Below are 27245 nucleotides of genomic sequence, written 5' to 3'. Positions count from 1 at the left end.
TCTATGGTATGTGGTGGGTGTTCGAATGCATATCTACCAGTGAGGTCATCTTTCATTCTTTGTAGTAGTTTCCTCCACGTACCAAGGATCGGCTGATTCCTCCATTCCCATTTCCTTGAAGGGTATTAAAAGTCCATATGTACAGCTAAATGTATGTCTCTGTTTACAATTTCTTTGTTCTGCTCCCTCTGGTTAAGAGCTACAAAGTAGCCCAGGGAGGTGCCTTTATATGGCGCAAGAAGGGAAGATCACATGATGTCAAAACTATCTTAAAGGGCCCTTGTGATTTTCCCTGTTGACAACCTGGGCTGATCCTGCAGTATGTGGAGGATGCATCCTTTTGAAGAATGAAGAATGTCAATCAAGGTAGGGAATTGACTTTAATTCCGTCAATATCCAGTACTTTGTACTTTGAATGTTCTTGCCCTTCTCAAGACAGTGACTCATACTGGTTACAATAATGTAAACAAGGTCCCCATAGATCAGAGAGTGAATCTGGGGCTTTCCTGTATGACTCTGTGTACCACACTGCATACACCCTCCTATGGAGACATTGGAGAACTGTTTATTCAATAATAATTTTTTTTTTCCCCCAAACTCTGCATTGGAAATTATTGTTATGGCATATGCATTTCGAATTCTCATGTTATCCTGTATGAAAATAGTTAGATGGTCATTAAACCCATATATGGAAATTTGTGTGCATAATTGTTCCAAAAATAGTTGTCCTCTCTTTCCCTACCAATATATAAAACAATTTGGACCAAATGCTCAACATGCTTTTTATAGGTTGCTTTTCAGATTGATAATACATAAGTTAATTAATAACAATCAAGCTGCTAATGGTGCAGTGTTTTGAACTTGCATTTAAGGCAACAGATGATTGACAGAATTTAATTGTATGGTCTCTACTGTAACAAAATGTACTGTTGTAACAATTCTTTTCAGATGATGTCAATGAAAATGCTGTAAATTAATATCTTTTTGCCATTTAGGTCTCTTGTGTCTCTTGGAACATGGAGAGGAGTACACATTTACCCTTCCTTGTGCGTACGCTCGTTCCATTTTGACAGTTCCTTGGGTGGAACTCGGAGGAAAAGTTAATGTCAACTGTGCGAAGACGGGTTACTCAGCAGCTATAACTTTTCACACAAAGCCATTTTATGGTGGCAAACTTCACAGGTACAGTCAGTCCCTAGTGATGTGCATAAATAAACTTATGGTAACATTAAGTACACATGAAAATTGACCCTCTTTCTTCAGCGGTTGTTAGTGAAAGCAACGTGTAGGTATTGAAGACAAGAAGGTTATGTTTTTAATTCATTCAAGGGCTGTAGGCTTCGCTGCCTAGGCCAACATTCATTGCCCATCCCTAATTTCTCTTGTGAATGTATTGGTGAACTGTCTTCCTGAACCCCTGCAGTCCATGTACTGTAGGTACACCCATGGTGCTGTTAGGAAGGGAGTTCCTGGATTTTGACCCAGTGGTAGTGAAAGAACAGCAATATTTTTCCAAGACAGGATGGTGAGTGGCTTGGAGGGAAACTTAGTGGTGGTGTTCCCATGTATCTTCTGCCCTTGTCTTTCGAAATGGTAGCGGTTGTATGTTTGGAAGGTGCCTTGATGAACTGCTTCAGTGCATCATGTAGAGGTTATACATTGCTGACACTGTGATGGAGGGAATTAATGTTTAAGCTGATGGATATGGTGTCAATTAAGTCTTGATGGTTGTGGGATCGCTTAGCTCTGTCAGTCATTTGCTGCGAGCGTACAAGTAGTCCTGTGTTGTAGCTTCATCAGGTTGATACCTCATTTATAGGTATGCATGGTGCTGCTCCTATCATGCCCTTCCGCACTCTTCATTGTCCCCTTGTCCAAGTCTTGACGCCAATGGCAAATGTTTCTCTCTGACCGCTGTGTCAATTTCTTTCTAAATTCTAAAAATATTACCGTAACTTTCTATGTTCTAAGGAATTCATGGCGAGGTTATGTAATCGTTTCTCATAATTTAACCCATGGAACCTTGGTAACAGTCTGGTGAATCTGCACTGCACTCTGTCCATAGTCAATATATTTGCTATAAAGTACAGCATTCAGTATTGTACACAGTACTCATGATATGGTATAATCCAGAGCTTTGCGTATCTGTTGAATCTTTTCTAGCCGTCTAGCAAGGAAGGCTAATCATGCGCTAGTCTTTAATACTTCCTCTCTAATAAATCATCCAAAAACACCATCATTTGAAATGAAATGAAAACATTTTCTACTTGTATGCTAACATTGCCAATCTCTACCTCACCATCACCTCACTCAACTATTCCACTGTCTCTAAATTGTCAGACTATTTGACTGGCATCTGATATTGGATGAGCAGAAATATTATCCAACTGATCATTGGCCAGTTTTTGATCCTTGCCACAAGCTTCATTGCCTTGCTGCTGATACCCTCCCCCCTGGTTACTGTCTGAGGCTGACTCAAACTGTTAACTTTTTAAGACATGTTTGACTCCGAGAAATCAATCCAACCACATTCACACCATTGCTAAAACTGCCTATTTTGACTTCCTGGGATATCGTCCAACTCTCCTTTCTTAATTGATTTGCTGAAAGCTTTATCCATGCCTTTGATACCTCTGGACTTGACTATTCCAATGCTCTCCTGACAGGCATCCCTTCTGCACCATCCATAAAGGTGAGGTAATCCAAACCACTGCTATCTGCATGCTAAGCTGTTGCATGCTTACCAACATTGGGTTAAGAAAAGCCTTATTTTATAATTTTCGTACTTGTTTTCAAATTCCTCCAGAGCCCCATTTCTCCCAATTCTGTAAGCTTCCTCATCTCCCCCGATTTCTATAACCTTCCCTATCTCTATAATCTGCCTCATCTCCCCCATCTCTGTAATCTTCCCTATCTCCGTAATCTTCCCTATCTTTGTAATCTTCCCAATCGCGCCATGCCGCCCCGATGTGGGCACGTGATTCTCGGAGAGCGGAGAATTGGCGCTGGCGCGGTCGCGGGCCTCTCTACGTGGGCGGCCCACCGATTCTCCGGCCCAAATGGGCCAAGCGGCCGTAAGAAAAGAGCCGAGAACCGCCGGCACCATTCTAACCTGCTCTGGGGCCGGCGGGACCTCGGCATGTAAGGGTCGGTTGGCGGCCTTTGGGGGGGGGCCTCCGATGTGGCCTGGCCCGCGATCGGGGCCCACCAATCGGAGGGCTGGACTCTGTGTCTGGGAACCTCCTTTCCTACGCACTGGCCCCTGTAGTCCTGCGCCATGTTGCATCAGGGCCGGCACGTTGAAGGAGACCACTGCGCATGTGCACGTTGGCGCTGGTGCCACTGCGCATGTCCTCGTTGACGTCGGCGCAACTGCGCATGCACAGATCCCGCGCCGCACAGTTCGCACCGGGATCTGCAGCCGGAGCGGCGCGAACTGCTCCAGCGCCGTGCTGGCCCCCTGAAGGGGCCAGAATTAGTCGTGGGAGCAGCCCATTCACGCCGTCGTAAAACGCAACGGCGTTTACGACGACGTGGACACTCTGCCACGGGATTGGACAATCCTGCTCCCTATCTCTGTAATCTTTCCCAACACTACAGTCGTCCAAACATTCTCAATGTTAACCACTACCACCATTGGCTACTGAACATTCAACAGCCAAAGTCCGAAACTCTGGAATTCCCTCTCTAAATCTCTTCTTCTCTTTCCTCTTTTTAGACTCTTAAAAGCTACTATTTTAAGCTTTTGGTCATCTTTTTTTAATATAGTTTATTCAAGCAAGATTTTAATTATAACAAAAAAAAGCAACAAATCCCAACACTGCACTATACCAAAAGTACACCCACCCAGTCCCCATCACACGCCCCCCCCCCCCCCCCCCCCCCCCCCCCCCCCCGCGCCAAAGAGAAAACAGAATCTTAATAAAAAGACAAACTCTTTTCTTGACTGCCCCCAATATTCACTCTCTTGCCCAGATCCAGCTTGGACCCTGAAAAGGAGCTAAACTTCCTGAGCAAACTCCATTATTTCCCCCACGTTGGAGAGTGGTTCAGTGATGCATAGCAACAGATCGTCCGCATATAGGGACACCCTATGCTCCCTCCCTCCATGCTCTCTTCCCCCTCCCTCTGTTAGCCGACCTCCACAAAATGGCCAGCAGATCGATTGCTAAGGCAAACACAAGAAGAGACAATGGACACCCCTGTCGTGTCCCCCTGTTCATAGAACATAGAACATTACAGCGCAGTACGGGCCCTTCGGCCCTCGATGTTGCGCCGACCTGTGAAACCATCTGAAGCCTATCTGACCTACACTATTCCATTTTCATCCATGTGTCTATCCAGTGACCACTTAAATGCCCTTAAAGTTGGCGAGTCTACTACTGTTGCAGGCAGGGCGTTCCATACCCCTACTACTCTCTGAGTAAAGAAACTGCCTCTGACATCTGTCCTATATTTACCACCCCTCAATTTAAAGCTATGCCCCCTCGTGTTGGTCATCTCCATCCGAGGAAAAAGACTCTCACTGTCCACCCTATCTAACCCTCTGACTATCTTGTATGTCTCTATTAAGTCACCTCTCAGCCTTCTCCTCTCTAACGAAAACAACCTCAAGTCCCTGAGCCTTTCCTCGTAAAACCTTCCCTCCATACCAGGCAACATCCTAGTAAATCTCCTCTGAACCCTTTCCAAAGCTTCCACATCCTTCCTATAATGTGGTGACCAGAACTGCACGCAGTACTCCAGGAGCGGCCGCACCAGAGTTATGTACAGCTGCAGCATGACCTTGTGGCTCTGAAACTCAATCCCCCTACTGATAAAGGCTAGCACACCATATGCCTTCTTAACAGCCCTATTAACCTGGGTGGCAACTTTCAGGGATTTATGTACCTGGATGCCGAGATCTCTCTGTTCATCTACACTACCAAGAATCTTGCCATTAGCCCAGTACTCTGCATTCCTGTTACTCCTTCCAAAGTGAACCACCTCACACTTTTCCGCATTAAACTCCATCTGCCACCTCTCAGCCCAGCTCTGCAGCTTATCTATGTCCCTCTGTATCCTATAACGTCCTTCAGCACTATCCACAACTCCACCGACCTTCGTGTCATCTGCAAATTTACTAACCCATCCTTCTACACCCTCTTCCAGGTCATTTATAAAATTGACAAACAGCAGTGGCCCCAAAACAGATCCTTGCGGTACACCACTAGTAACTGAACTCCAGGATGAACATTTGCCATCAACCACCACCCTCTGTCTTCTTTCAGCTAGCCAATTACTGATCCAAACCGCTAAATCACCTTCAATCCCATACTTCCTTATTTTCTGCAATAGCCTACCGTGGGGAACCTTATCAAACGCCTTACTGAAATCCATATACACCACATCAACCGCTTTACCCTGATCCACCTGTTTGGTCACCTTCTCAAAAAACTCAATAAGGTTTGTGAGGCATGACCTACCCTTCACAAAACCGTGTTGACTATCGCTAATCAACTTGTTCTTTTCAAGTTGATTATAAACCCTATCTCTTATAACCTTTTCCAACATTTTACCCACAACCGAAGTGAGGCTCACAAGTCTATAATTACCAGGGTTGTCTCTACTCCCCTTCTTGAACAAGGGGACAACATTTGCTATCCTCCAGTCCTCCGGCACTATTCCTGTCGACAAAGACGACATAAAGATCAAGGACAAAGGCTCTGCAATCTCCTCCCTGGCTTCCCAGAGAATCCTAGGATAAATCCCATCTGGCCATGGGGACTTATCTATTTTGACATTTTCCAAAATTGATAACACCTCCTCCTTTTGAACCTCAATTCCATCTAGCCTGGTCGACTGAACCTGAGTATTCGCCTCGACAACATTGTCTTTCTCCAGTGTAAACACTGATGAAAAATATCCATTTAACGCTTCCCCTATCTCCTCTGATTCCACACAACTTTCCACTACTATCCTTGATTGGCCCTAATTTTACTCTAGTCATTCTTTTGTTCCTGATATACCTATAGAAAGCCTTGGGGGTTTCCTTGATCCTATCCGCCAACAACTTTTCGTGTCCTCTCCTCACTCTTCTTAACTCTCCCTTTAGGTCCTTCCTGGCTAACTTGTAACTCTCAAGTGCCCTAACTGAGCCTTCATGTCTCATCCTTACAGAAGCCTTCTTCTTCCTCTTGACAAGTGCTTCAACTTCCTTAGTAAACCACGGTTCCCTTGCTCGACAACTTCCTCCCTGCCTGACAGGTACATACTTATCAAGGACACGCAGTAGCTGTTCCTTGAAAAAGCTCCACATTTCGATTGTACCCATCCCCTGCAGTTTCCTTCCCCATCCTATACATCCTAAATCTTGCCAAATAGCATCATAATTGCCTTTCCCCCGGCTATAATTCTTGCCTTGCGGTATATACCTATCCCTGCCCATTGCTAAAGTAAACATAAGACCATAAGACATAGGAGCGGAAGTAAGGCCATTCGGCCCATCGAGTCCACTCCACCATTCAATCATGGTTGATTTCGACTCCATTTACCCGCTCTCTCCCCATAGCCCTTAATTCCTCGAGAAATCAAGAATTTATCAATTTCTGTCTTAAAGACACTCAACGTCCCGGCCTCCACCGCCCTCTGTGGCAATGAATTCCACAGACCTACCACTCTCTGGCTGAAGAAATTTCTCCTCATCTCTGTTCTAAAGTGACTCCCTTTTATTCTAAGGCTGTGCCCCCGCGTCCTAGTCTCCCCTGCTAATGGAAACAACTTCCCTACGTCCATCCTATCCAAGCCATTCAATATCTTGTAAGTTTCTATTAGATCTCCCCTTAACCTCCTAAACTCCAATGAATATAATCCCACGATCCTCAGACGTTCATCGTATGTTAGGCCTACCATTCCTGGGATCATCCGTGTGAATCTCCGCTGGACCCGCTCCAGTGCCAGTATGTCCTTCCTGAGGTGTGGGGCCCAAAATTGCTCACAGTATTCTAAATGGGGCCTAACTAGTGCTTTATAAAGCCTCAGAAGTACATCCCTGCTTTTATATTCCAAGCCTCTTGAGATAAATGACAACATTACATTTGCTTTCTTAATTACGGACTTAACCTGCAAGTTTACCTTTAGAGAATCCTGGACTAGGACTCCCAAGTCCCTTTGCACTTTAGCATTATGAATTTTGTCACCGTTTAGAAAATAGTCCATGCCTCTATTCTTTTTTCCAAAGTGCAAGACCTCGCACTTGCCCACGTTGAATTTCATCAGCCACTTCTTGGACCATTCTCCTAAACTGTCTAAATCTTTCTGCAGCCTCCCCACCTCCTCAATACTACCTGCCCCTCCACCTATCTTTGTATCATCGGCAAACTTGGCCAGAATGCCCCCAGTCCTGTCATCTAGATCGTTAATATATAAAGAGAACAGCTGTGGCCCCAACACTGAACCCTGCGGGACACCACTTGTCACCGGTTGCCATTCCGAAAAATAACCTTTTATCCCAACTCTCTGCCTTCTGTCTGACATAACCGAGTTGTGATCACTATCACCAAAGTGCTCACCTACATCTAAATCTAACACCTGGCCGGGTTCATTACCCAGTACCAAATCCAATGTGGCCTCGCCCCTTGTTGGCCTGTCTACATACTGTGTCAGAAAACCCTCCTGCACACACTGCACAAAAACTGACCCATCTATAGTACTCGAACTATAGTATTTCCAGTCAATATTTGGAAAGTTAAAGTCCCCCATAACAACTACCCTGTTACTCTCGCTCCTGTCGAGAATCATCTTTGCAATCCTTTCCTCTACATCTCTGGAATTATTCGGAGGTCTATAGACAACTCCCAACAGGGTGACCTCTCCTCTCCTGTTCCTAACCTCGGCCCATACTACCTCAGTAGACGAGTCCTCAAATGTCCTTTCTACCGCCGTAATACTTTCCTTGATTAACAATGCCACACACCCCCCCCCCCCTCTTTTACCATCTTCTCTGTTCTTACAGAAACATCTAAATTCTGGAACCTGCAACAACCATTCCTGTCCCTGCTCTACCCATGTCTCCGAAATCGCCACAACATCGAGATTCCCAGGTACCAACCCATGCTGCAAGCTCACCCACCTTATTCCGGATGCTCCTGGCGTTGAAGTAGACACACTTCAAACCAGCGTCTTGCTTGCCGGTGCCCTCTTTCGAACTTTTAACCCTATCCCTGACCTCACTACTCTCAACATCCTGTACACTAGGACTACAATTTAGGTTCCCATCCCCCTGCTGAATTAGTTTAAACCCCCCCGAAGAGGACTAGCAAATCTCCCCCCCCAGGATATTGGTACCCCTCTGGTTCAGGTGAAGACCATCCTGTTTGTAGAGAACCCACCTACCCCAGAATGAGCACCAAAACCCACCCTCCTGCACCATCCCTGTAGCCACGTGTTCAACTCCTCTCTCTCCTTATTTCTCACTTCGCTAGCACGTGGCACGGGTAACAACCCAGAGATAACAACTCTGTTTGTTCTAGCTCTCAGCTTCCACCCTAGCTCCCTGAATTTCTGTCTCAAATCTCCATCTCTCTTCCTACCTATGTCGTTGGTACCTATGTGGGCCACAACTTGGGGCTGCTCCCCCTCCCCCTTAAGGATCCCAAAAACACGATCAGAGACATCACGAACCCTGGCACCTGGGAGGCAACAAACCAACCGTGAGTCTCTTTCGTTCCCACAGAACCTTCAGTTGGAAATAACCCACGCTCAGGGCATTATTACATACACTTGCAGTGTGGGCCCTGCACAAAAGCCTTATCGATTAAATACATTTTGGCCAAAAGCGAAACCACCCCAGGATCTGAGGTATCCGCACTCAATCTTATCGAACGCCTTTTCCACGTCCATTGAAATAATCACATCTGGCTTAGTCCCTAAGGAGGATAACATTTAACAATATCCTAATATTGGCCAACTCTTAGCAAATTCTGTCTGCTCCTCTGAAATCATCCCAGGAAGGCAGAGCTCCAAACGCATTGCTAACAACGTCAACAGCGAAATAGGCTGATACGACCCACATTCCATGGGGTCCTTGTCTTTCTTCAGGATCAAGGAAATCGATGCCTGCGCCAGCGTGGCCAGCAGCATCCCCCGCAATACGGAATCCTTAAACATATCCAGCAGAAGTGGAACCGACCGACCAGCAAACTGTTTGTAAAATTCAATAAGGGACCCATCTGGACCCGGTGCTTTGCCCGCCTGCATTAATTGAATGCAGCTCATGGTCTCTTCCGGCTCTATCGTTGTCTCCAACTCCTGCCTTCTCTCCTGCTCCATCTCTAGAAAGGTCAACCCATCTAAATATTGCTTCGTTGAAGGCCCTCCTTCGGGGGCTCTAACTCATACATCCACAGTTGAAGGCCTCAAACACCTCATTAACCTTCTTTGGGGATGGAACCAACCTGCCACCTGAGTCCCTAACCTGCACTATCTCCCAGGAGGCAACCTGTCGTCTTAGCTGGTGAGCCTGGCCTTCTCCCTATGCTTATAAAAGTGCCCCTTGCAGCTGGGCCACCACCTCACCTTTTGACGACAACTCAAAATCCATTTTCATTTTTTGTCTTACTGTCAATAACTCCGGTGTCGAAGAGATTGTGTACTAGCGGTTCACCTCGAGAATGGAGTCCACCAGCCGCTGCAATGCCATCTTCCCAGATTTATCCATATGCTCCTTACAAGAGGTTATCTCCCCCTAATAACTGCCTTCTGGGCTTCCCAGAGCATGGAAGGCTAGACTGCCTCATTCTTGTTGAACTCACCATGCTCCCAATGGTAGAGGATACCTGCTCACAAAATCTCTTACCCACGGCCAACATCCAGTCTCCATGGGAGTCTCTGAGAGCGGCCCGATTCCAACATCAGGTCCACAAATTGCAGAGCATGATCCAATATAACGGTCACTGAGTACCCCCGCCATCTTCACCCCAGGCAGAAGAGACCTACCCACCATAAAGCGGTCAATCTGGGAATAAACCCGATGGACTTTGGGGGGGGGGGGGGGGGAAAAGAAAACTCCTTGTCCCTCAAAAACCTAAATGTCCACAAAATACAAATATAGATGAACTTAACAATGAACAAACAATAAACTCTGTAGTCCTTAAGCACTTTAGTTAACCCCCAGTCCGTGCTTTTTCACGTTTATTTGCATCCTCCGGCACATCAAGGTAATAGTCTCTCTCCTTGAAAGTCACCCGAAGATGAGCCAAGTCCTCACATCAAGCCTCACGTTGCTCTTGTGCAGCCTGGTCTTGATCTTCTTTAATGCCACATGACGAGGATGCATTGACTTGCCTCAGGGCCTCCTCTCATAATCCGGCCTCCAGCTCCCACCCAGCTTTTTTTACCACTTTCACTTCATCTCCCCTATCGGGACTCCCTCCCACTCATCAGTTCCTTGTAGATCTCTGAGGCCACCCCTACTCCTACTCTCGACATCACCTTACCCTGTAGCCCCTCGGGAGGCAGTTGTGGGAAAACCTGCCTCCGCACAAAGTCATTCAGCCCCCCCCCGGGAGCGAAGCGGTGTTTATCACAGACCGGTGCCCATACCGATGCCCTTTCCAGCCACATGTGCTGCTGCCACTGTCCCCACACCCTTGGGCTACCATTACAACTGGGCTTGTGGAGTATCTGGTGCCGTTAATAGTGCCCCAAACGCATGTCTTTACATGAGGCCGCCTCCACCCCCTCCCAAAAAGAACCCCACCCCTCAATTACCCACTTCCTGATTCTCGCTATATTTGCTGCTATATTTTATAATTTATAAAATTTGGAAAGGCCAGCCCCTCCACGCCCCTGCTCCAGCAGCACCTTCTTTATCCGCGCCCACAAACCCCAAAATCACCGCATTCACTTTTTAAAGAACTCCTTAGGGATGAAATTGAAGGCTCTGAAAGACAAACAAGAACCTAGAGAGGACCGTCATCTTCACTGTCTGCACCCTCCCAGCCAATGACAGCGGGAACGCTTCCCACCTCCAAAAGTCCCCCCTCATCTGTCCTGCCAACCGAGCCAGATTCAGCTTGTGCAGCTGCTCCCACTCCCGCGCCACTTGGATGCCCAAAAACCGAAGGCCCCCCCTACCACCTTATACGGCATCTCCCCCAATCTCTGCGCCTGCTCCCTCGCCTGAATCACAAAGACCTCACTCTCGCCCATATTTAATTTATCCCTCCAATCCCCCCCCCTGCGGGCCTGAAATATATAGAAGTAGATCATCCACATATAGTAAGACGCTGTGCTCCACCAAGTCCCCCTGCACTATCCCCTGCCAGACCCCCGATGTTCTCAGTGTCATTGCTAACGGCTCTGTAGCCAGGGCAAACGGCAGTGGGGAAAGTGGGCATTCCTGCCTCATCCCCTAGTGCAGCCTAAAATAGTCTGAACTCACCTGGTTTGTCCGCAGACTGATATAACAACTGGACCCAGTCCACAAATCCCTACCCAAACCGCCCCAGGACCTCCCATGGATACTATTCCCACTCCACCCGATCAAAGGCCTTCTCTGCGGCTATGGCGAGCACCACTTCTACCTCTCATCCCTCATGATCACATTAAGTAATCTCCTGATACCCACGGTGGAGTTGCTGACCGTCACTCCAATAAAATTAATTGCTGGGCACTCAGAGGCAAAGGCCGCAACATTGGCCTTCCTCCCCTCCATCAGCTCTGGCTTCTCTGATATCCCAAATGTCTCCACCAGAGGGTTTGGTTCAGCCTCCTCCCGCACTGTCCTTGCTCGTGCCGTGAACACTCCCGCCCAGAATCTCTCCAACTTTCCACAGCCCCAGAACATGTGTGTGGTTTGCTGGTCCCTGCCCACACTTCTCACACTGCCTGCCATCCCACTCATTCTTGCCTGGGTCATATGTACCATGTGTACGACCTTGAACTGTGTCAGGCTCACCCTTGCGCTTGAGGAGGTCTGATTTACCCTTCACAGTGCCTCACTCTGTACTACCCAGTTTATCTCCAATCCCAGCTCCCCTTCCCACTCCTTAATCTTCACCATCCGCTTGCCTCCCTGTTCTCCCAGCCACCTATATATATATATCTCCGATCCTGCCCTCCCATTCCTCATCCAGAAGCAACAGTCGTTCCAGCAGGGTGTATCTCAGCAACCTGGGGAACGTTTTGCAAACCTTCGCGCGAAGCCCCTTACCCTCAGGTACCTAAACTCACTTCCTCTCGGATGCTCTACCCTCTCCTTCAATTCTCTCAGATCTGAGACTCCTGCGCATTTCTCCACCCTCTCAATCAAGCCCTTCAGGGCTGCCACAGTCCCTTCAATGGCCTTTGCACGATCCTCTTGCATCTTCTTCCTCTGCAGGCAGAACACTTCCTTAATGAAGGCCATCAACTGTTCCATCTGGGGCTTTGCTACTTATACTGGCCCTTCTCTCTCCGCCATCCTTCCACTGGCTGTTGCGCCACAGGTCTCTTCCAACTCCTTGGCCATATCTTCCATCTTCTGCTGGGCTTGGTAACCAGCAGACATGCCAGTCCTGGAGGGAACTTCTCCGACCTAGTTACACTTTTCTGTCGAATTTTCACCCAATTTGGGTTAAAAAGCTCTTTTCTACGCCTTCAAGCAGGATCTGCCCTGTGTGCAATCATTCACACCAGATTTTCACCTCTTCTTTCTGGGTTCCTTTACTTTGAATTGCAACATGGACCCAAAATGCTATACCATCTCAGGTACTCTGTCCCCAACGGAATATTCTTGTTTCAAACTCTGGAAATAAGGATAATCCTTTAGTTCCTCCGGAGCTTGCTTTCATGCACTTAACTCCGTTGTATGACTTTTCTGCTTCGAGCGGAGCAGTCGGAGCTGCTTCTCATTACCTAGCTCCAACTGCTATAAATCCAGCTAAACTCAAAAAGTATTCCCACCTTTAAAGTTGCCCCTGGCTACTAAGCAACGACTTGATACTTCTCCCATTTTGTTTACTTTTTATGCCGTAATCCTCTCTAAGCACAATAGAAGTAAAGTTTGGTCTGGCCAAACCCCCATGCATACAAACCCCCATGTCTGGCATGAAACTAACCTTTTGTTGCACATAAACACTTAATTCAACCTGTTTAAAACTATACCTTATTTTTAATCTTTTACAATACAAATGTAGATCATTTAAAACTACCTGTGTTTTCCTGACATTGCAGTGATGGCCTGGAGCTGGAATGATTGACCTCCCACAACCATCTTCATTTGTGCTAGGCATGACTCCAACCAGTGGAGAGTTTCTTCCCGATTCCTATTGTCTCCAGCTTTGGCAGGGCTCCTTGATGCCACTCTTGGTCGAATGCTGCCTTAATATCAAGGGGCGTCATTCTCGCCTCACCTCGGGTTCAACTGTTTTGTCTCTGTTTGAACCAAGGCTGTAATGAGTTCAGAGCTGAGTAACCCTGGCAGAACCCAAACTGTGCATCAGTGACCATGTTATTGGTAAGCAAGTACCAGTTGATAGCGCTGTTGATTACTCCTTCCATTGCTTTATTGGTGACCAAGAGTTGACTGATGTGACCATAATTGGCTGGGTTGGATTTGTTCTGCTGTTTGCGTACAGGGCATACCTGGACAACTTTCCACAACATATTGGAAAAGCTTGGCGAGGGGCACAGCAGGTTCTGGACCACAAGTCTCAGACTATTGCCGGAATACTGTCAGGGGCCCAAAGCCATTGCAGTATCCAGTGCCTTCAGCCATTTCTTGATATCACATGGAGTGAGTTGAATTGGCTGAAGACTGGCATTTGTGTTGCTGAGGACCTCCGAAGGAGGCCGAGATGGATCATCCACCGGGCACTTCTGGTTGAAGATTGTTACAAATGCTTCAACCTTATCTTTTTAACTGATGTGCTTGGCTCCTCCATCATTGATGGGGATATTTGTGGAGCCTGCTCCTCCAGTGAGTTGTTTAGTAGTTCACCACCTTTCATGGCTGGATGTGACAGGACTGCAGTGCTTCGATCTGATCCGTTGGTTGTGGAGTCGCATAGCTTTGTTTATCAATTGTTGCTTATGTTGTTTGGCATGCAAGGATTCCTGTCCTTCACCAGGGTAACACCTCATTTTAAAATATGCCTGCTGCTGCATCTGGAATGCTCTCCTGCACTCTTCATTGAACCAGTTTGATACCCTGGCTTGATGGCAATGGTAAAGTGTGCCGGGCCATGAGGTTGCAGATTGTGAGGGGATTTTCATAGTAACTTCATTGCAGTGTTAATGTAAGCCTACTTGTGACAATAATAAAGATTATTATTACAATTCTGGTGCTGCTGACGGTTGTCCAGTTTTAAGTTGTTAGATTTGTTCGAAACTTGTCACATTTAGCACAGTTGAGGTGCCGCACAACACTATGGCAGGTATTCTCAATGTGTATATGGGACTTCTTCTCTAAAAGGGCAGTGCAGTGGTCACTCCTACCGCTACTGTCATGGACAGTTGCATCTGCAGCAGGCAGGTTAGGGAGGATGAGGTGAAGTATGTTTTTCCCTCGCCACCAGACTTAGATCCAGCCCAGCAACTATGTCCTTTAGACTCTTCCAGCACTACTGGTACTACTGAACCACTCTTTGTGATGGACAATGAAGTTCCCTACCTAGAGAATGCTCTGCATCCATGCCATCCTCAGTGCTTCCTCCAAATGGTGTTCAGCAAGTACTGATTCATCCGTTGGCGGGTACCACTTTTCCACCGCCCCTGCTGGAAGAGGTTTTAATATATTCATGTACCGGACTTTGGTTGCGGCTATGCCTGGATAGGTCGCACGTTCGGCAGCTCCCGCCGTGCACGGACTTTTGGGCCCTTTTAAGGAGCCCCAGCGGCACTTGGTTGACGATTCCCAGTGTGGGAAGATGGCAGTGAGGTTCCCCCAGCACTGTATGGAGTGGATCAGGAGCGGCGTGGTCAAAAAAGGGGCATTAGAGAAGAGAGGAGAACAGGCGCGAAAAAGCAAAATGGCAAGGGGCAGAGACCAGGCAGCGTGGGCTCAGTGGTCGCGGGAGCAGCAAGAGTTACTCAGAAGCTGCTTTGCAGAATTGAAGGCAGAGATGTTGGCCCCTATGAAGGCGTCGATCGAAAGGCTGGTAGAGAACCAGAGGATGCAGGGGACAGCGATTAAAGAGGTGCAGCAGAAGGCCTCTGATAACAAGGACGAGATCCTGGGCCTAGCGGTGAAAGTGGAGGCGCACGAGGCACACCATAAAAAGTGGCAGGTGAAATTCGAGGATCTGGAGAACAGGTCTAGGAGGAAGAATTTGTGGATTCTGGGTCTCCCTGAAGGTGCGGAGGGGTCGGATGCTGGGGCGTATGTAACTACGATGCTGAGTATGCTGATGGGCGCGGGAGCCTTTCCGAGGCCCTTGGAGCTGGATGGGGCGCACAGAGTCCTGGCGAGGAGACCGAGGGCAGATGAGCCGCCGAGAGCTGTGGTGGTGAGGTTACACTGACGAGCGGAGCAGCAGGTGGGAGAATGCTGAAATTCGCATCTACCAGGACTGGAGTGCAGAGCTGGCCAAGAAGAGGGCAGGATTCAATCGGGCCAAGGCGTTTCTCCACTGAAAGGGGGTGAAGTTTGGGCTGTTGCAGCCCACACGACTGTGGGTCGCATATCAGGACCGTCACCGCTATTTTGATACGCCGGACGAGGCGTGGATGTTTATCAAAAATGAGAAGCTGGACACAAATTAGTGGTCTGTAGCATGCTTTGGGGGATGTTGGGGAGTGGGAGAGGACGATATGTGTTTTCTTTCTGTGCGTGTGCTGGTTTGGGAGGGGTTGTTCCCCGTGTTCGGTGGGGGGGGGGGGGGGGGGGGGGGGGGGGGGGGGGGCCGGGGACTCTGGGGATTGGGGTGAGGTCGCAGGAGAATGGAGCTGCGCCATAGAGGGCGGGGTCAGCCCGGACAAGGAGCGCGGGGTTTATTTTCATGTGGAAAGGGAGGGGGCGGGGCCGGACGCGGGGGGGTACTGGATTGGAGTCCACATTGGTTTGCAGGGGGAGTGGAGGGGGGACTTGGGCTTTGGGGGGAATCTCCCGGGGATCGGTGGCAGAGGCGGGAGCGGATGGGTTCAGCAGGAGTCAGCTGACGGGAGTGCAATGGGGGGAGCAGGGGGGTTAAGCAATTGCTTGGTGGGGGGGGGGGGGGGGGGGGGGGGGGCTGGGTTGCTGCTGTACTGACCGAGGGTGAGCTGTGAGAGGCCTAAATGGGCCGGTCAAGAGGGCCCGGGTATTTGCGCACATAAAGGGACTGAAGGCAGACGTAGCCATGTTACAGGAGATGCACCTGAAAGTTGTGAATCGGACCAGGCTGAGGAAGGGATGGGTAGGGCAGGTCTTTCACTCCGGGCTGGACACGAAGAACAGAGCGGTAGCAATTTTGGTGAGCAAGCGGGTGACTTTCGAGGAGGTGGGTATTGTGGTGGATAAAGGGGGCCGTTATCAAATAATTTACAGTGCAGACGGAGGGCATTCGGCCCATCGAGTCTTCACTGGCTGTTGGAAAGAGCACCCTACCCAAGGTCAACACCTCCATCCTATCCCCATAACCCAGTAACCCCACCCAACACTAAGGGCAATTTTGGACACTAAGGGCAATTTATCATGCCCAATCCACCTAACCTGCACATCTTTGGACTGTGGGAGGAAGCCGGAGGAAACCCACGCACACGGGAGGATGTGCAGACTCCGCACAGACAGTGACCCAAGCCGAAATCGAATCTGGGACCCTGGAGCTGTGAAGCAATTGTGCTATTCACAATGCTACCGTGCTTGTGTGATGGTGAGTGGTAGCTGCAGGGGGCCCGGGTGGTGTTCGTGAACGTATATGCCCCAAATTGGGACGATGCAGGGTTCATGAAGCGGATGCTAAGCTGGATCGCGAATTTGGAGGAGGGGAACCTGATTATGGGGGGGGGGGGGGGGGGGGGGGGGGATTTCAACACGGTACTGGACCCGGCAATGGATCGGTCTAGGTCTAGATCGGGTAAGAGGCCGTCTGCGGCCAGGGTCCTGAGGGGGTTTATGGATCAGATGGGGGGAGTGGATCCGTGGAGGTTTGCTAGGCCAAGGGCGAGGGAGTTTTCCTTCTTTTCACACATGGACAAGGCCTATTCACGGATAGACTTTTTCGTGGTGAGCAGGGCACTGATCCCAAGAGTAGAGGGGACGGAGCATTCGGCCATCGTGATTTCGGATCACGGCCCGCACTGGGTGGAGTTGGTTAGGGGAAGAGAGGGGCCAGCGCCCGTTGTGGCGCATGGACGTGGGATTGTTGGCGGATGAGGTCTGTGGGCGGATCCGGGGGTGCATACAGAGGTATATGGAGGCCAATGACAATGGGGAGGTGTCGGTGAGTGTGGTCTGGGAGGCACTGAAGGCGGTGGTTAGAAGGGAGCTAATCTCCATCAGGGCTGACAGAGAAAAGGAGAGGAGGGTGAGGGATAGGTTGGTAGGAGAGATACTTAGGGTGGATAGGAGATGTGCGGAATCCCCGATTTCAGTGTTTCAGTGCCTGCCCATCCTCATCCCCAAGGCCTTTTTCAAGCGAGTGAACAAGAGTATTATGGGATTTGTGTGGGCCAATAAGACCCCGAGGGTTAAGAGACTGTTCTTGGAGCGCAGTCGGGGGGTGGGTGGGTTTGCACTGCCGAATCTGTGCAGCTACTACTGGGCAGCAAACGTGTCCATGATTCGGAAATGGATGATGGAGGGAGAGGGGGCGGCATGGAAAAGACTAGAGGCGGCGTCTTGTGTAAGTACTAGCCTGGGGGCACTAGTGTCGGCACCGTTGCCGCTTCCGCCGAAGTGGTATACCACAAGCCCGGTGGTGACAGCGACGCTGAGGATTTAATGGCAATGGAGGCGGCATAGGGGGAGACGGGGGTCTTAGTCTGGTCCCCGATACAAAACAACCATAGGATTTGCTCCGGGGAGGATAGATGGTGGGTTCCGAAGCTGGCACCGGGCGGGAATTTGAAGGCTGGGGGATTTATTCATTGATGAGACTTTTGCCAGTTTGAGGGCACTGGAGGAGAAATTTGGGTTACCCCCGGGAAATGCCTTCAGGTACATGCAGGTTTGGGCATTTGTCAGGAAACAAGTAGGAGATAAAGTTGAATTGAAGTGCGGTGATCTCGGGCGTGTGGGTCGGAGAGGGTAAGATCTCGGCGATATACCAGGAGCTGCAGGAGATGGAGGAAGCCTCGGTGGAGGAGTTGAAGGGCAAGTGGGAAGAGGAGCTGGGAGAGGAGCTGGATGAGGGCCTATGGGCTGACGCCCGTGGCAGGGTCAATTCCTCCTCATCTTGCGCCAGGCTCGGCCTGATCCAGTTTAAAGTGGTACACAGGGCGCATATGACAGGGGCGAGGATGCGTACGTTTTTTGGGGTGGAGGACAGATGTGTGAGGTATTCGGGGAGTCCAACTTTTTTCTTTGTAAGGGGCGCTTGCCCTATTTTGTTTTAAGTTAGATGTTAACTTGTTAAAATGTTTATTGTTTAGCGGGTTAGGTTCTGTTTGGTTGGCATGTTGCCCTTTTTTTTCTTTGTATTATTTTTCTTTTTGGAGTGTTTTGTAAAATTATTGAAAAACTTTGAATAAATACATTTTTTTTAAAAACATGTTCATGTACCTTGACTGTACCCACACCATCTTTTCTTTAAAGACAGCCTTGTCCTTTTTTGAAGCTAACTTTTTAATATGTCCCCTAATGATCGTTTCCTCGTTCTAGTTTTGGGGCAGCAGGGTAGCATGGTGGTTAGCATAAATGCTTCACAGCTCCAGGGTCCCAGGTTCGATTCCCGGCTGGGTCACTGTCTGTGTGGAGTCTGCACGTCCTCCCTCTGTGTGCGTGGGTTTCCTCCGGGTGCTCCGGTTTCCTCCCACAGTCCAAAGATGTGCGGGTTAGGTGGATTGGCCATGCTAAATTGCCCGTAGTGTCCTAATAAAAAAAAGTAAGGTTAAGGGGGGGGGTTGTTGGGTTACGGGTATAGGGTGGATACGTGGGTTTGAGTAGGGTGATCATGGCTCGGCACAACATTGAGGGCCGAAGGGCCTGTTCTGTGCTGTACTGTTCTATGTTCTATGATCCATTTGACCCACTTCATTCCTAAGAATCAGATCCAGAGATAACCTCTTTCTTGGGCCAGAAACATCCTGATCTGGGTCAAATGGATCAGGAGAAGACATTTTAAAAGGTTAGCTTCAGAGAACTATTAACTATGTCACCAAATATGTAGCCTCATAAGTTAGAGTGGTAAAGAGTTGAATAGGATCAAACCTGTTGGTGAGTGTCCTGGAAGAAGATGAGTTGCCAGAGGAATATGAGGTAAAAAAGAAGCTGCAAAATGACATGCAAATGGGGAGTAGCATGATTGAGGGGCTGGGGCAGATCACATGTGGGAAAGGAGGTGAAATCCAAGGTGAAGGCAGCCTGTCTAAATTTTGGAGTCTAAAATGAATGTGCTCCATCCATTTGTCAGCGATGAGGCTGTCTCTTTTCAAGAAGAATTCAATAGAGCTATCTTTAACAGCTGAAGAAGGTGGGTATTCAGCTGGTGTTTCATTCTTGCTCCTACATATTGTGATTGTTAGTATTCAAAGCACAAGACGAAGCTGGAACTGCAGTTACGTTTTAGTTTCCTAAATTCTGATATTATGTTCCAATACATTTTAATGTGATGCGGAAATGTGTAACTTCTTCCTTCAGGGTGACAGCTGAAGTAAAACACAATTCAACAAACACTGTTGTGTGTAGGGTGCAGGGTGAATGGAATGGTCTGCTTGAATTCACTTACAACAATGGAAACAGTAAAATTGTGGACGTAACTAAACTTGCTGTCATGAAAAAACGAGTGCGACCAACTGAGAAACAAGGCACATTTGAATCCAGGTAAGGCGATTAGTAATACTGTGGTATTAAGCACAATATATGGAATTATCATTTCTGGCGTTACAGTAATGTCCAATTGAAGTTACTGACTAGCCACATATGTGGCTACAGAGACACAGTTTCAATTTTAGTAGAAAACGCATTTATAATACAAGTCAGCGTCCTTCACATGCATATTTACATAACATACATATCACTATTCAGTGTGAAATTTGCAGTCTTCCATCTTCACCAAAGTTTCAATTCTGACATGAATTTTTCAGAACAGCTTGATGCAGCTTCTAGATTCTGTCCAGCAGTTGAAATTGGCACTCTGACTTCATTGCTGCGATTGCTGAGAATGGCCTCATGTAAAATATGCCAGACCCGCCCCTGCTTTAGCATGGCCAATCCACCTAACCTGCACATCTTTTGGCTTTGGGAGAAAACAGAGCCCCTTCAAGAGGAAACCCACACAGTCACGGAGAGAACGTGCAAACTCCACACAGTCACCCAGGGTCAGAATTGAATGCTGGTCCTTGGCGGTGTGAGGCAGCACTGTTAACCACTGTGCCACCCCTCTCTGATTGCTCACTGGAGGATTCCGCTAGAAGGGGAGAATATAACACAGTTTGTTGTGACCCTAAAGCGGCACACGGAGTTTTGTAAATTTAGTGCCTCTCAGGATTATACGATTAGAGACCACTTGGTATTTGGGCCATTTAAGTCTTAAAACAGTCTTGCAGATAACCATTTCAATGGAGCTTGCTGCTAAGAAGGCTTCTCAGCTCTGAGAAGGCATGAGGATTCACAAACTGGCTGCTGCCCAGAGGAAATCTACCCGGCAACAGGGTGTCACCACTGTTCAAAAATGGACCTTTCACAGGCTGATTGCTGGAGCCAGGATAGCCAATGTAAAATTGGTGACACAGCAGGAACATGCAAGAGTAAATCAGTTTCTCCAGAGAATAACATTCAAAGAATAACACAGAACACACTTAGAGGAAGAAACAAAACACATTCCACCAAGAGAATTCACAGTATGGAAGAAAAAAATAATACCAACAATGGTACCAAAGCAGCACATCAATTTGATTAATATAATTTGAGTTCAAGGTGAATTACATTGGTTCTAGGTTGTTCCAAAGTTGAATGGATGTCGTATAAAATTGAAGGTCGATACGGGGGCTACATTCTCCCTAATTCCTGAGACCAGCTATGAACAAAATTTGAATAACCTACCATTAAAGCTAGCAGATGTCATCCTGAGGACCCACACCGCCTCTAAGACAATACATCATAGTCAAAGTAGATTTAAGTGGACAAACTGCAGAACTGCTGCTCCAAGTTGTCTGAGGACACTTTCCAGTTTTCTTTGGCTGCTCTTAGCAGGAAAAGATAAAGTTGAATTGAAGTGCTGTGAACAGCTCAGCTGATTCTAATACGGATCCACAGAACATCTTCAAGAAATACAGAAGTGTATTTGAGGGCATACTGTGATCCATAAAAGGAGTACAAGTGTCACTAAAAATCAAGTAAAATAGCTAGCCAGAGTCTCGAGGCTAGAGCAGTATCCTCTGCCAAACATCCAAAGGTAAAACCTGAACTAATGAGACTTGTGGATACAGGAGTCTTGGATCCCTTTACTACTAGTGACTGGGCACCCCTAATGTGGGCGGCACGGTAGCACAGTGGTTAGCACTGTTGTTTCACAGTGCCAGGATCCCAGATTCGATTCCTGGCTTGGATCACTGTGCGGAGTCTGCGCATCCTCCCCGTGTCTGCGCGTTCTCCCCGTGTCTGCGTGGGTTTCCTCCGGGTGCTATGGTTTCCTCCCACAAGTCCCGAAAGACATGCTGTTCGGTGAATTGGACATTCTGATTTCTCCCTCGGTGTACACGAACAGGCACAGGAATGAGGCCACTAGGGGCTTTTCACAGTAACTTTATTGCAGTGTTAATGTAAGCCTACTTGTGACAACAAATTATTATTATGCCTGTAGTAAAGCAGGATGGAACTATACCGATCTGCAGAGATTTCAAAACAACCATCAAATCCGGTTCTCTGCCCAGATCAATATCGGTCACCATTGACTGAGGATTTGTTTGCCGGCTAGCAGGAAGACAGAAGTTGAGCAAGATCGACCTATCGCAGGCTACCTGCAAATGAATGTTGCAGCAGAATCTTGACATCTGCGCACCATAATAAAATAGAGCACCAAAGAAGTTGGAGGCTGTTATGGCATCCCTACGACCAACGAATATAACACAGTTAAGATAATTCCTAGAGTTAATTAACTACAATGGCAAATTTGTCCTAAATTTAACAACCCCTATCATTACATACTTTGTGTGTGTAAAAACAAAAGGCATGACAATGGGGGCCACGCAATGTGAGAAAGCATATCAGTTAGTTAGACAAGCACTGAAGAAGTCTGAAGTGTTGGTATTGAAGTTACCATCACAACCTGCCTATGATGCCTCGCCATATGGAGTTGGAGTGGTGGTTTCACTATCTTCAGGGGAAAAACGACCAATAGCTTTTGCGTGTCATACCTTTTTAAGTGCTGAATCCATCTACGCTCAGTTTTTTTTTTGGTGTGAGAAAATTTCACCAAATCCTTGATGGTCCTCATTTCACATTGTTGACAGAACATAGGCCCTTACAGCTGTTTTTGGACCAAATATAGGTATTCCTTCATTGACAACAAGCAGGCTTCAACAATGGTCTAGGGCACGACCAGAACATGTGTACATGGTTAGCCGGCCCTCCGGCGCATCCAGCACACTTGTCCTCCAGCCCGAAGAATCTACTCATCCGGGTCACCGTCATGTGGGCCCGGTGCACGACCTTAAACTGGATCAGGCTGAGCCTGGCGCATGTTGTGGTCGTGTTTACTCTGCTCAGGGCTTCTGCCCAAATACCGTCCTCCAGCTCCCTCCCGAGCTCCTCCTCCCACTTAAAGTTCAGGTCCTCGGTCTGCGTATCCTCAGCTCTCATTGGCTCCTTGTAGACGTCTGAAACTCTACCCTCTCCCACCTCACCCCTAAAAACTACCCTGCCCTGCCTCCCCTTCAGCGGGAGACGTGGGAAGGACGGCACCAGTCTGCGTACAAAATCCCTCACCTGCAAGTATCGAAAGTCGTTCCCTCTCGTCAGTCCGAACTTCTCCTCCAGCGCCCTCAAGGGGCTGTTTAGCACAGGGCTAAATCACTGGCTTTGAAAGCAGACCAAGGCAGGCCAGGAGCACGGTTCAATTCCCGTAACAGCTTCCCCGAACAGGCGCCGGAATGTGGTGACTAGGGGCTTTTCACAGTAACTTCATTTGAAGCCTTCTTGTGACAATAAGCGATTTTCATTTCATTTTCATGCTCGGAAAGCTCCCTTCCAGGAACAGATCCCCCATTCTCACAATCCCCGTCCTCCTCCCCAGTCTCCATGTTCCCTGGGCAAATCGGTGGTTGCAGCAGATTGGGGTCCACACCGATGCTCTTACCTCCCCTACATGCCTCCTCCACTAGCCCCAGATCCGAAGAGCCACCACCACTATCGGGCTGGTGGAGGACTGTGCCGGCGAAAGCAGCAGAGGCGCCGTGACCAAGACTGCTAAGCTATTGCCCCTGCCCGAAGCAGCCTCCATCCGCTCCCAAACCGACCCCGCACCCACCATCCATTTCCTTATCATTGCTATGTTGGCCGCCCAGTAATAGTTGCTGAAGTTCGGCAGCACCAGCCCCCCTTCCAGAATCTCAACACCATCCAGGACAAAGCAGCGCACTTGATTTCTCCCCCTTCACAAACATTCAAATCCTCCACCACCTACAAACAGTGGCAGCCATGTATACCATTTACAAGGTGCACTGCAATAACTCACCAAAGTTCCTTAGACAACAGCTTCCAAACCCACCACTACTACCATCTAGAAGGACAAGAGCAGCAGATACCTCGGAACCCCATCATGTAGGCATCGCTGGTTAGGCCAGCATTTATTACCCATCCCTAATTGCCCTTCAGAAGGTGGTGATGAGTTGCCTTCTTGAACCGCTGCAATCCTTGAGGTGCAGGTACACCCACTGCTGTTGGGCAGGGAATTCCAGGATGTTGCCGCAGCGACAGTGAAGAAATGGTGATATATTTCCAAGTCAGAGTAGTGAGTGACTTGGAGGGGAACCTCCAGGTGGTGGGGTTCCCAGGGATCTGCTGCTCATGTCCTTCTAGATGGTAGTGGTCATGGGTTTGGAAGGTGCTGCCTTGGTGAGTTACTGCAGTGCATCTTGTAGATGGTACAGCTGTCGTACAGTTCGACGGGGGTGGAGGATTTAAATGTTTGTGGAAATATAGTAACAATATAACAAACAATTGGCCAACGAAGATGTAAGGGTACAAAATCAAAAAGTTACAAACCAATCCCCAACAAAACACAAACTAATACCTAAACACTATAACTGAACTCCCTAGCAGCTGACGGTGTCTAGATCCTTAAAAAAGGGAATGAAAGGTTGCCATCTAAGGCAGAACTTCCCCACCCACCTCCTGATGGTATATTTAATTTTTTCTAAGTGCAAGAATGCCACTAAATCGCCCAGCCAGGCAAAAGCACTGGACAGGATGGGATACCTCCAGCTAAGCAATATTGCCTTCGAGCTACCAGTGAGGCAAAGGCAGCAACACCTGCCCCTACCCCAGAGAGAAATATTGGTGAGTCTGAGACCCCAAATATGGCTACCAATGGGCATGGCTCTAGAACCACCCAAAGAATCTCTAATATTGTGTTGAAAAAGGAAACCCAAAAGTTGGCAGGTTTGGGGGGCAAGCGAACAATGGTCACACTGGGCAATCAGAAAGGCAAAGGCCACAACATCGGACCTCCTCACCTCCATCAGCTCCGGCTTCTCCAATATCCCAAATATTACCACCAAAGGGTCGGGCTCAGCCTCCGCCCCCACTATCCTTGTTAGCGCTGCAAACACTCCCGCCCAAAATCTCCCCAATGTTTCGCAGCCCCAGAACATATGAACATGATTCGCATGTCCTCGCCCACACTTCTCACACTCGTCTGTCACTCCCTGAACCCACTTATTTTTGACCCAGTTATGTGTATCCTGTGTACCACCTTGAACTATATCAGGCTCATCCTTGCGCACGGAGAAGTCTCTTTTACCCTGTGTAGAGCCTCCACACTCCCCAGTTTATCTCCCCTCCCACTTCTTAATCTTCGTCACCTGCTCACCTCCCCGCTCTCCCAGCCACTTGTATATGTCTCCGATCCTGCCCTCCCCTTCCACATCTGGAAGGAGCAGTCGCTCCAGCAGACTGTACCTCGGCGACCTTCCGTGCAAAGTTCCTTACCTGCAGATATCTGAACTCACTTTCTCTCGGGAGCTCCATCCTCTCCTTCAGTTCCTCTATACTGGCAAATCCTTCTTGCAAGTACAAATCCCTCACCTTAACCAGACCCACTTATCTCCACTTCCTATACATACCGCCTATCCCTCCCGGCTCAAAACCATGGTTTCCGCACAACGACGTTAACACCGACATCCCCTCTATCCTAAAGTGCCTCCTCAGCTGGTTTAAGACCTTCATGGACTGCACTACAGGGCTCTCTGAGTATGTCCTTGGTGTCAGTGGCAATGCCGCTGTCGCCATAGCCTGCAGGCTGGACCCCCTACAGAATTCTTCCTCCATCCTAACCCATTCTGCCCCCTCTCCTTCCCACCACCGCCTCACCTTCCCCGCATTTACCGCCCAATAATAATGTAGCAGGTTTGGCAACGGCAACCCTCCCTTCTGCCTCTGTAACAGGGTCCTCTTAACCTTTGGCATCTTCCCTGCCCATAGAAAATCTGAAATAATCATATCCCGTTTTCGCCAGAGGACCTTCAGTGCAAAGATCGAGAGTATCGAGAACAAGAACAGGAACCTCAGCAGGATGTTCATCTTCACAACTTGGACCCTCCCTGCCAAAATCAAGTGCAGCATGTCCCACCTCTTGAGATCCTCCCTAGCCTCCTCCACCAGTTTTATTAAATTCCATTTGTGTAGCATTGCCCATTCCCTCGCTATCTGAATCCCCATGGCATTCCCCCCTTAATTGGCTCGCTGACCCAATTCGTTCACCGGGAACACTTCATTTTTTCCCTACATTTAATTTATATCCAAAGACCGTCCCAAGCTTCCCCAACAGGCCAATGATCCTCTCCATCCTCTCCAGCTGGTCCGATGCATACAATAGTAGGTGTTCTGTGTAGAGCGACACCCGATGCTCCCTTCGTCCTCTCATAATCCCTCGCCACTCTGTCAGCTCCCTAAGAGCAACTGCCAGAGGCTCTATCGCCAACGCAAATGGCAGAAGCGACAGCGGGCACCCCTGCCTTGTTCCCCTGTGCAGTTCAACGTTCCGTGAACCCATATCATTGGTCTGCTCACTCGCCATCAGTGCCACATGTAACAGGTGCACCCATGCCATAAAACCTTGGCCCAAACCCAAACTTTCCCAGGACCTCAAACAGGTACCGCCACTCCTCCGCATTCCTCGATGCCACTACCTCCGGCACCTTGTCTCTCGACGGGGTCATGATTACGTTTAACAGCCACCTTGTATTACTAGAAAGTTGCCTGCCTTTAACAAAGCCTGTTTGGTCCTCCACAACCACCCCGGGAACACAACCTTCCATCTTTCACGCCACCAACTTAGCCAGTACTTTCACATCTGTATTTAACAATGATATGGGCCTATACAACCTACATTCAAACGGATCCTTCCCCTTTTTTATGGTATTAACGTGAACGTTGCCTGCATCATCGTCTCTGGCCGCTCCCCTTCTCCAACACCTCATTAAACACCCCAAGAGATGTTATGCCAGATCCGTCGCAAACTCCTTACAAAATTCCACCGGATAGCCATCGGGCCCCAGAGCCTTCCCCAACTTCCTCCTCCTTATGCTATCCAATTCCTCCTTCAGCTCAAGAGCCCCTCTAGCGCCTCTCTCTTCTCTTCTTCCAACTGTGGAAACTCCTGTTTATCTAAGAACCGTCCCATGTCCTCCTCTTCCTCCTCCGGGTCTGCCCTGTATAGCTCCTTATTATAATTCCTAAACAGCTTATTTATCTTCCCTGGCTCCGACACCACATCCCCAGTCCGTATCTTCAATATTCCCTTGGATGTGGCCTGACTACGTAGCTAATGCCCTAACATTCAACTTGACTTCTCCCCATATTAGTACTGCACCCCCTTGCCCTACGCAACTGTCCTACCGAACTCCAGCAGATCCGCCACGCCGAGGCACAGGACGGAGAAGCCGACCTCCATCCCAACAGAATCCACCTTCGGACAATTAGTGGG

General features: G+C 48.5%; 1 protein-coding gene across 4 annotated transcripts in view; it reads left to right on the top strand.

Moving 5' to 3' along the window:
• osbpl11 (oxysterol binding protein-like 11) overlaps positions 1-27245 on the top strand; it is a 138234-nt gene that overhangs the window by 100101 nt on the left and 10888 nt on the right. For all 4 annotated transcript variants that reach the window (XM_038789789.1, XM_038789786.1, XM_038789788.1 and 1 more), the window contains 2 exons: positions 996-1182; positions 19739-19921. In XM_038789789.1, coding sequence (XP_038645717.1) covers positions 996-1182; positions 19739-19921 — 370 coding nt within the window. The remainder of the gene's footprint in view (positions 1-995; positions 1183-19738; positions 19922-27245) is intronic.

This window comes from Scyliorhinus canicula, chromosome 2 (assembly GCF_902713615.1).
Source record: "Scyliorhinus canicula chromosome 2, sScyCan1.1, whole genome shotgun sequence".
In the NCBI taxonomy this organism is placed as follows: Eukaryota; Metazoa; Chordata; class Chondrichthyes; order Carcharhiniformes; family Scyliorhinidae; genus Scyliorhinus; species Scyliorhinus canicula.
Note: the sequence above shows the minus strand (reverse complement) of the source record. Positions and strands in the feature narration are given on the sequence as shown.